This window comes from Theropithecus gelada, chromosome 5 (assembly GCF_003255815.1).
Source record: "Theropithecus gelada isolate Dixy chromosome 5, Tgel_1.0, whole genome shotgun sequence".
NCBI classification, from domain to species: domain Eukaryota; kingdom Metazoa; phylum Chordata; class Mammalia; order Primates; family Cercopithecidae; genus Theropithecus; species Theropithecus gelada.
In genome coordinates, this window is record NC_037672.1 from 89,871,894 (window position 1) to 89,882,353 (window position 10,460).

The following is a 10,460-nucleotide window of genomic DNA, read 5'->3' on the forward strand; positions in this document are numbered from 1 at the left end:
TCTCTTGGAGGTTTCTGATTTGTTTTATCTCACTGTTCAGAAAGTCAAGGGTTATCCTTCAGCATCCCTACCTGCAGAGAGGGGACCTTGCTGTCAACAGGTTTTCCCATGGAAGCAGCAGTAAAGGAAGCCTCCAGCCAAGGCAAAAGGCGTGACTTGATTGTTTCCACACCATCGTTACGTCCTCCTAAAAGAATACACACATCAGGTCAGGGAGAGAAACACAACTGCATCAACAGTCAAAGAACACAAAAAAGCACCAAGAAAGGAGAGAAAGGCAGGCAGAACTGGATGGGAAATTACCAGGCCATTCTCACCTTCTTGGGCTGCTGTTGTGAGGATCCCGAAGAGTTGTCCCTGCACCTTGGCAACTTGCTCAATGAGTTCAAGGCAGTGGTTTAGATTTTGATCACACGTGTTTGTCTGCAAGGGCAAAACAGTAGATAACCAGGGTAATTTCTTCACTCTGGGATCCACTGCAGGCAGACCAGGGTCTCACTTGACCCAAGAGCTGTCTGGCTCTGGTATGCTCTGGTAACAGGACTGCTGTGTGGTCACCGAAACTTATCTCCCATAGACCACATTTCCCAGTTTCCCTAGCAGTTCGTGTGGCCATGTAACTGAATTCTGGTTAACTGGATGGGAAGTGATATATGCCCGGGGCCTGGCCCAGAAGGGAACCTCTTGAATGATTTTTTTTTCTTTTCCCCTTTGTCAACTGAATGCAGAAGAGCCAAGAGAGGATGCTGAGGGCATAAGGGATGGTGGAGCCACAAGATTTGCAAGGTTGCTGACTGAATGCTTGCACTGAATTATCACATAGTTGAGAAAGTTGGTTTGTGTGTGTTAAGCCACTGAGATTTGGAGGTTGTTTTTTATAGCAATAATCCTACTCAGTAAAACCCTACAAAAATACATTTAAAAGCTAAATGGACCTGTTGTCAGACAATACAAATCACTGCCTAATTTACCTGCTTTATTGGTTCCTGTCCTCTACATAAATTCAATTCGTATATACTGTATGTGCATAGAGAACATGACTTCTTAACAGCAAGAAGGTATTGCTGGGTTTAGGATATAAGGGACTTGGCACTTGCAGACTTGTGGGGCAGACAGATGAATAGCCAGTTACTTTGCAGCAGAATAATAAGTCTAACTACACAGATGAGTGCAAGCTCTACCCAATAGTCCATTGTCTTGGAAAGTCTGGGAAGGCTTCCAAAGGAAGTGAAACCTAGTCCAAGATGAAATTAGCCAGACTTGGACAAGGAGGTGGTTCCAGTGGTTGTGGAACATTCTAAGCAATGAGAACAGAACATAAAGAGGCAAAGAAGTGAACCTTTTGGCTATTATTCTGCTTTCCTCACTTCTTTGAAAGATTCTACCATTTCCATTTCCACATAAGCCAAACCTCTAACTGACTCCAGCATTAGAAGAAGGAATACAACTACAAGCAACAAACATCACGTGGTTGTAAAAATGCATCGATTTATGTGTCACCTCAGGACGCAATAAGGCATTGGTCCTTGGTGCCTCCTGGACACAACAAATCCCAGAACAGAAAGCAGGGTACAAGGAGGATAGAAATTAGGAGTAAGAGAAAAGTTGAGATAATCTCTAGGCAAAAGTTTACAAGTCAAATGCACATCTGCATCAACCAAGGAAATGGTTCAGACAGGCAGGAAGCTCCTTGAGGACAGGACAGTTGGTTGTTGTATTCCCAACCCTGATTCTACAGTGTCCCTGTATTCAGACTCATTATACGTTGGATGGATGCATGTAAATGAGATGATTCACTCACTTTGTATTTATCATATCTCTCCTATATGCCAGGCTCTATTAGCGCTTTACATAAACTCAGCTAATTTTTGCACTAGTACACTAGGAGTTAGAAGAACTATTATCATTCCCATTTCAGATGAGAAAGCTGAGGCACAGAGAGGTTAAGTAACTGGTTCATGGCTACCCAGCTAGTAAATTATCAGAGCTGAGATTGGACCCCAGCAGCCCAGCTTCCACAGCCCATGCTCTTAACTAGTAAACTACCTATACTGACTTTTAGATCATGCTTCATGCTGGGAGTAGAGGGAGGATTGGATGATGCGACCAAGAGTGAATGGGGAGGGCATCCAGGGAAGGCTTCTCTGTGGAGGGGACCCTTGAGTATTCCTGGGTTATAAGATTCAGGGAAGCACAGCACTAGGGAAGGAGCATGCCAGGCAGTGGGAACAGCAAGGACAAAGGTTCTGTGGCAGGAACAAGTTTAGCAACCTTGAATATGTCAATGTGGCAGAGGCACAGAAAGTCAGAGAGTTTGGCAGGGTAGGTTGACCTGGAGAGCCTTTCACCCCTGGCATGGAGTTTGGATGGGATGGACTTGTAACTGAGAGGGCAACTGGTTTACTTTCCATGCTTGGTAAATGGTACCTGGTAACTAATTCTGTTGTAGCACTGATTTCTCCTGTAGTCATTTTTTCTCCATCTCGTCCATCTAATCTCTCCTCCCAAAAAGATCATGAGTTCTTGTTTTTTTTTTTTTGAGACGGAGTCTCGCTCTGTCGCCCAGGCTGGAGTGCAGTGGCCGGATCTCAGCTCACTGCAAGCTCCGCCTCCCGGGTTTACGCCATTCTCCTGCCTCAGCCTCCTGAGTAGCTGAGACTACAGGCGCCCACCACCTCACCCGGCTAGTTTTTTGTATTTTTTAGTAGAGACGGGGTTTCACTGTGTTAGCCAGGATGGTCTCGATCTCCTGACCTCGTGATCCACCCGTCTCGGCCTCCCAAAGTGCTGGGATTACAGGCTTGAGCCACCGCACTCGGCCTGAGTTCTTTTTAAAAACGATCTTGCTTTGCTCATGTTTGTATCTGTTGCCACTAGTATCCTAGCAAATTGAAGGGTCCAAACAGCAGTTGATGAATGAATGATTTAACAGCGTAATGTTGACATGATAGAGCATTTAAAACCCATAGCCTGAACAGCTATCTCCATTTCTTCCTCATTAATTCAGCACTCCTTGCCGTGGCCATTTTATACCTGCACTTATTACACTGAACTTCAATTACCTACTTACAAGCCTTTTGCCCTCTGGCAAGATCATTCCATGTGTTAAGTGGATGGAGAATGAGCTTGGGAGTCAAGCAAACCTGAGTATCTCAGCTCTGCTGCTTGCTACAGTTCTGTGTGACCCTGCACAAGTTACTTAACCTCTCTGAGCCCATTCTTCTCCCATGCAATGGGGATAATAATGCCTTGCGGAGCATTAGAATTAAATCAAAATAATACATGTCCAGCATCTCAGACACAGAAGGTGTTTATCAATTGGCACCTATGAGGTGGCATGCAGTACTGAAAGGAGTCAGTGGCTTAGGAATAAGGTAGATCTTTGTTCAAACCTGGTTCTCAACTTATCAGCTGCATTCCCTTAGAAAAGACATTTAAATATGAGGCTCTGTTTCCTCCCGTTTAGGAGGTAGTTGATCACATGAGCAGAGTCCAGTGTAAAAGAGGTACACAATAATTAGAAGTATTATTGTGGTATCATTACTATCTGTTCCTATGCCTTGCCTAGAGCCTGGTACATACTGGGTACCCAGAGGAATGCTGGTCAAATGAGTTTTTAAACACAACTTAAATAACAGGAGAGAATATCCTGTGTCACACTGTTCCGCTTCCGAAGACATGTTACAACATGCTGCAACTTCTAAACACAAAGCATTGCACAAGATAATCAAGTTGCAATAGGGTCACATTATTCAAGTAAACACATACCCACATACTCACACAAGACAAACAGCAAAGATATGGACTAATTATACTGTCTCCAAAGCACAGACTCTCCAGATTTATCCATTCATAAATCATTGAGTTCCTATTATATGTAAGGCCCTGGAAACAAAGCTCAGGAAACAAAGCTATATTAGGAAAAAAAAAAAAAAAAGTTGTCTTCAGTCAGTGAACTAATTAGACAGGGAAGTGAGATGGAGAACAAGAGGCACATAGGGGATAAATAATTACCTAAGAGTTTATGTTAAGTGCTCTGTGTGGATAACAAGCTATAGGAGTAGCAAAATAACCTCTAGTGAGGGGTGAAGGGTAAGAGGGAAGGGCAATTGAAGAGGAGAAACAGAAGGTACCAAGGCATATCAGGGGAAAGTGAGTACAGGGTCCAGAGTTGAAAGACTTGACTGGCCACATTAAGGGTCTTGGGCTTCATTCCATCATCAAAATGTTTAAGGATGCAACAGAGGAAGGCGGGTATGACATGCTCATATTTCCTTTGCATGTTACAAAAATCTCTCTGGCAAAAGCAGACCAGATAGAGTTTGGGTTAGAGAGTGAGTCTGGTGGGGAGGTAGATGGATATAACCATCTAGCTGAGAGATGCTGGAGGCTGTAGACATACCAAGGGTCTCCCAAAGGTCTTTCCTAGCCCCAAATTACACCTGTGCCAGTAAAGTTCCTGCTGATTTCAGCATTACCTAAGAAGGTCAGGGAGTTTCGAAATGAGTAAGAGGTATGAGAGGGATGATCCTGAGTTTGGGTTTGAACAAGTGAGGGGGCCTGCAGGACCTTCAGATGGAATGTCCAGTAGTAGTACCTAATAATTACTGATCTAATTACCTACTCTATGCCAGCCAGACCCTGTGCTAAGAGCTTTATATACGTGGCTCCATTTAATCCTCAGAACAATTCTACAAATGGGATGCCATCATCATGCAAAATTCATCACTAAGAAAAAACAAATTAAGTAATTTGAAGAGACAATAGTGCGGACCCATTCCTGCAGCCTTCAGCACTGCAGCTGAGCTCTCAACAACAATGCTTTCCCCAAAGCAGATGGAAAGTAAGTCTGGAGCTTAGAAGAGAGACAGGACTGGGAGGAGTGGCTTTGGAAGGCTTCAGCAAGTGGGAGGGCACAGAAGCCACATGCACAGATGAGATTACCAGGGAGAGAAAAGAGTGCGGAGAGGGCTGAGGGCAGAGCGAGGGGCAATTTTGCTGTGTCAGAAGTGCTCTAAGTAAGAAGAGCCACTGGATAAAAAACAAAATAAGAGCAGTCAGAAATAAGAGGACACCCAGGAAGCAAGATGAAGAAGAATAAGGAGGCCGAAGAAGGAGATGGTTTCAAGAAGCAGAAGGGCATGGCTTATTCATGCATTTATACTCTGAAGAAATTTTATGGAGAGGCCACTATGCACTGGATGCTAGGGACACAATGTCTCCTGCCCTGGAGGAATTTATAGTCTAAGATAAACATGAAAATAAATGCAAAAACACATGCTATTTACTATAAGAAAATTCATCCAGATTTCGGAGGTAAAACTCAAAAGAGAAGCTGGTAAGGGCCATGAAGTTTCAGGAAAGCCTTTGCTTGAGGAGCTTTGTGGGCTCCCACTCCTAGAAATGGATTTAATTGCTCTCGTGTGGGACCTGGTCTTTGGAAATATAAAAGCTTTCTGGATAATTCCTATGTGCAATGAAGATTGATAACCACAGCATTAGTGGGTAACAAAATCAATTTAGTGAGTCTCAAACAGCAAATAATACTAAAAAGAAAATAGAAAAACACACCATAATGAGTAAAGGTAATTATTAGTGGAACTTGAGTTTATATGTATAAGAGTTTATGTGTGCTATATTGTGAAGTAAAATGCATTGAGTCCTATAGGTAAGTTTTAAAAACAATGTTCTAGGGGACAATGCCTTGCCTGTGTTGAGAATCACTAGTATTGGCAATGAGAGCCATAAAAATGATGCCTCAAACAGCTGTATCAAAGTTGGATTGGAAGTGGGCATGAATGAAGGCAAGGAAATGAATAAGAACTTTCCATGTTTTAAGTGTAAAAGTGAAATAAGTAAACTTCAAACACATTCTAATGGCTTTGTGCAGATAGGAAAGCAAGAGTTAACAGAAAACAATAAAATATTCAGGAATATAACCACCAACATTATTAACATAAAGACACGTTCTTTTAAAGCTACTAACCCCTGTGACACAATATGGGCTAAGAGCCTCCTTTTGTTACCATGATTGCTGTAAAAATACTGCTAGTTCTGTTAGAGGCAACATTTTCTGGACTGCATGAAGCTACTGTTAAAATAGAGATCTTAAGACTAATGTTAACAGACTCTTTGAGGCAATAAGATAAAGACCTAAGGCCATGCCAGGCAAGGATTAAGTCACATACCCCTACACATAAAGAATCAACTATGTTCTAACTGTCAAAAGGTTTTTTCTTTTTATCTAGCAGCTAAGCAAGCACTGGCTTTGAGATAAACAATGTTAAAACAATTGCAACTCACTGACTAACTGATCTCCTCCCCTGTTCCACAGTCCATAACTGCAACTTCGACTGGATAAGTTACTGATTTCAGTAACTTTCTGCTGATAAGAGACCATGGACAATAGGCTGGTTCTGGTAGATCCGCAGAGGCTGCACACTAAGTTCCTTCATGTCCCTGCCTCCACCTTTGATGTATAGGGCCTAATTGTAATACATTTAAATGTTAAGCCTCTACCCCAAAATGAATATAGGATGAATGTAACATGCGTGTTTGCTTACTGTGCATGTGAGAGTTCCCCCTTCATGAATATTCATAGCTCCTCCTATAACCTGTTGAATATGTATACACGTGGCCAACCCATTCAGCATTAATTCCTGTCTACGTCGCAGCCTGCAGGTTGTTACCCTTTCTAAGAAATAAAGCTCTCCAAAGAAAATGAGGATGTTCCTATCTCACTCAAATATCAACAGGGGAAATGTTTTCCAGGCAGAGAAAACAATGAGTGCAAAATGCCCTGAAGCAGAAGCATGTCTGGCATCTCTAGAACTGTGCTGTCTGAGACAGTAGCCATGAGCTACATGTGGCTATCTGAATTTAAATTGGACTTAAGTCAAATTAAAAATTATGTTCTTCAGTGGGCACTTGCCACATTTCAAGTGCCCAATAGTTACCATATTGGACAATGCAGATATAGAACCTGTCCATCATCATAGAAAGTTCTATTGGACAGCACTGCTCTAGGACAAGCAAGAAGGCTGGTACTGCTGGAGCGGGCTGAGCAAGGGAGAAAGTAACAGATAAGGTTAAAGAGCTTAAAGGGGCACAATTGTGTAGGACTTTGAAGGTCATTGTAAGAGCTTTGGCTTCTTCTGACTGAAATAGGAAATTTGGAGTGTCTTGCAAAAAGAGTAACTTGATCTGACTTGACATTTAGAAGGTCTCTTTGGGTTGTTACTTTTGTAATAATCCAGGTGAAAGATGATCAAGGATGGAGAAGGGTGGTAGCAGTGGGGTTGGTGAAAAGTGTTTAGATTCTGTATGAACTTTGAAGTTAGAACCAATAGACTATGATGGTGAAAAGGGAGTGGAGTACATAATGATGAAGACTACTTAGAAAGGAGGCCTGTAGTTGGGGCATGGGAAAGGCTAAATTCCATTTTGAACAGATTTGACTTTGAGCATTTTGAGCATTTCAATAGCATTCACTATTGAAAGAGGACCAATGGGCAGCTGGAGAAGTGAGAGCTCAGATGGGAACATATCCTATAGAAATAAGATTCATCAGTATACTTGTAAGAGATGAAGCAGGAGTGGAGGGGGAAGAATACAGGTGTCAACATTCCAATGTGATAAAGATGCCTGCAAACTCAAGAGAAATGATGGAACCTGGGGAGTGGCCACAGGTATAAAAAAAACTCGTGGTTGTGAGTACAGTCTCTACTGTAGAGAGATGAAGGGAACAGCTGGATGGAAATGGTTTTAATGACAGCAGAGAATGGCATGTTATCAAGACAGGAAAATGTAATAAACGAAGGCACTTCTCATTACTTACAGGGAGTTTCTAAAGTAATCGTTTATTAGTTCCAGACAAATACTAGTGCTATTTGTAATAAACATTGTGACAAACAACATGTTTTTTAAAATTCAGAGTTCGGTTAGGCCACTGGGCAAAAAAAAAAAGGGGGTAAATACTGTATACATGTTAGGATTTCTTATTCTCAACCTCCTGAGACTAGGTAGTAGGTACTTTTAAAATTAGTTAGGGGGAACCCAAGTCTTTTATGATAAAGAGGTCATTTTAACTTTCCAGAATTCTTAATGGAGAAGGAATGGTCAGTGCTGGTTCTTTAAAAGGGAGCAAAGAGATTGAACAGGAAACACTAGAAAGGAAGGCTAAGGAGAAAGCTGTAGCTACTCTTTGAGCTCCCCTCCACTTCAGGAGCACTGGTTAAAGGGTGAATGGGGAAGCCTAAGGACCTCATAACAGGCAGGATCTCAGAAACAAGCTAATCTAGGCTCAAAAAATTAAAATCTGAACAGGAAATTTACATACCATCTAGACCAATCTCTGCTATTCCATAGATGAGGTACTAAGACCCAGAGAAGTAAAATAATTTGACACCCTCATTCAGCTAGTTCTATGCAGAGCCAAATGTAGAAACAAGGGGGGGAGGGGGCCAATTTCCGGTCCACAGTTCTTTTTGCCGACCCCTCCATTTACTATGTAGGAGGGGAAATCCCTATTTATATTAAGACGGACCGACCGAATGTAAAGCAAATTCAACACTGAAGAGTTCTGTTTGGGGGAAAGGGGAAATTATGGGGAGCCAGGGTGCGGGTAGGGATTAATGAGATTTGAAAAGTGCTCATGGGTTTGGTGACAGAATACTGGCTTCTCACAAATGCCTGGAAAAAGGCCTGAATCCGCCCTGGTGTTGGAACTGTGCCTCAATTGCCAGGCCCACCAGCATGCAAGTGAAACCCGCAACGTTAACAAGTGTCCGTTTCGCGTATTTCTGGGTAAATAACTCCTGGGTGTGTGTTTATACAAATCCATTCTGATACAAACCCTGGGCAGGAGAGGGTTGTAGTAAAAAATAATTCGGGGTTGGGGAAGGAGGCGGTGTGGATTGCGCTGGCGAGGGGGATTGGAAAGAGTGGCCGGCGTGACCAGACCAGTCGCAGACCACAGGGCTTCCCTGTTGCTAGGTCGCCGGCGTCCTTAGTTACCACAGATTGGACGCACTCTCCAATCTCTCCGCAGCCTAGTGCCGCGCTCCGCAGGCCGCGCCACCCGCGCGCCGCCTCGCTAAGCTGGGAGACAGGGGCACGTACATACATGTCCTTCCTTCCCCAGCGATCCCGGTCGAAGGCTGAGGTCCTGGTTAGGAATCACAACCGCGGAGGCTTTGCAAAGTGGCCACCAACTCCAGCCCTAAGAAATCCCCGACGAGGGCTGTGCTGGAACCTACGGGAGGGCGAGCCCCGGGGATTTTTCACCCAGACTCACGTTGTACTCCTTCAGCCAGGAGTCTAGCTTTTCCTGCAACGTTCGTAAAGCTTCGTTTGAGACCAGTCTTTTCAGATTTTCCGCCATCGCTCACTATACCGCACGGCCCCACGCTGCGTGATGGAGACGTGGGGGGACCAGGCGGTGGCCTCCGCAGGACCGTGGGGTGATATGGCAGGAAGGGTGTTCTCTTGTGGGTGGCTCAGAGCGCGGCAGGTGTTTCCATCCTCCCCCTCGGGTCGGACCGGGCCGGGTTCGGGAAGCCGGGGGGGAGGTGCCCTGGGCCGCAGCCACAGCCCCTCATCCGCCGCCCCGCGCAGTCTCCTGGCTCCCCAGCAGCCGCCTGAGCCCGGCCATAAATACCCTGGCGATTATTAAACAAACCTTGACGTGGACGCGTTGGCTGCCAGGGACGCGCGCGGCCCGCATCGTGGCAACGCCCGCGCCGCCCCGCCCTGGGTGACAGCCGCGCCCCCCACCCCCTCCCGGGGTGGACTGAGACGCGCCGTCGCGCGGGCTGGAGGGCAGCAGGGCACCTAGAGCATTCCTCCCCATTCGGGGGTTCTGGGTGCCCACGCGTGTGCAGAAAAGCAGCAGTTAAGTCGTCATAGAAGTTTGGGGCAAGGCTGTCTCAGGAGATCATCTCTTTGGCTCCTTTATTCTTTCTCCTTTCATTCCTTTATTCATTTGTAGCGCCTTGGGTTTACCTGTATGAAACTTGTAACTAAAATTTCAGTACTTCCTACTTCTAGCTTTTGCTTTGTTCCTTGACCCACTGGGTACCCAAGTCAATAGAGTTTAGGTCCAGGATGTTCACAAATTAAAGTTAATCCCTCAGGTTTGGATAAGATTTGCCAGTGTATATTTTAGTATTATTATTATTTTTTTTCAGAGTCATTGAGCACTCTAAAGCTTCATTTCATGCCGAATTCTCTAATTGGGACTTTCTTGACCTAGTTTGGCAGTATTTCAAAAGTGTGTATTCTGCTACAGAAATGGATTCAACTACTTAGGAAACCATTTCGACCATCTTTAAGCGCTTTCGAAGCAAGCTCTTTTATATACCATCAAAAAATGTGCTGATTGTAAACCATTCCTATCCATTCTTTAAAACAGCGGTGGGGAGCAGAGCCTCAGCTGGTTAGCTAGCTAGTTTAACTTAGTT

At 44.3% G+C, this 10,460-nt stretch overlaps 1 protein-coding gene across 3 annotated transcripts in view; it reads right to left on the reverse strand.

Annotated features, from left to right (window-relative positions):
• The window catches only part of SPATA18 (spermatogenesis associated 18), a 45,164-nt gene extending 35,408 nt beyond the window's left edge, over positions 1-9,756 (reverse strand). For all 3 annotated transcript variants that reach the window (XR_003119450.1, XM_025385466.1, XM_025385465.1), the window contains exons 1-3: positions 9,296-9,756; positions 318-423; positions 72-187 (exon numbers count right to left, since the gene is read on the reverse strand). Coding sequence is in view for 2 of the 3 variants with exons in the window: in XM_025385466.1 (XP_025241251.1) it covers positions 72-187; positions 318-423; positions 9,296-9,382 (309 nt within the window). In the remaining variant the exon portion in view is untranslated. The remainder of the gene's footprint in view (positions 1-71; positions 188-317; positions 424-9,295) is intronic.
• Between the last annotated feature and the right edge of the window lie 704 nt (positions 9,757-10,460).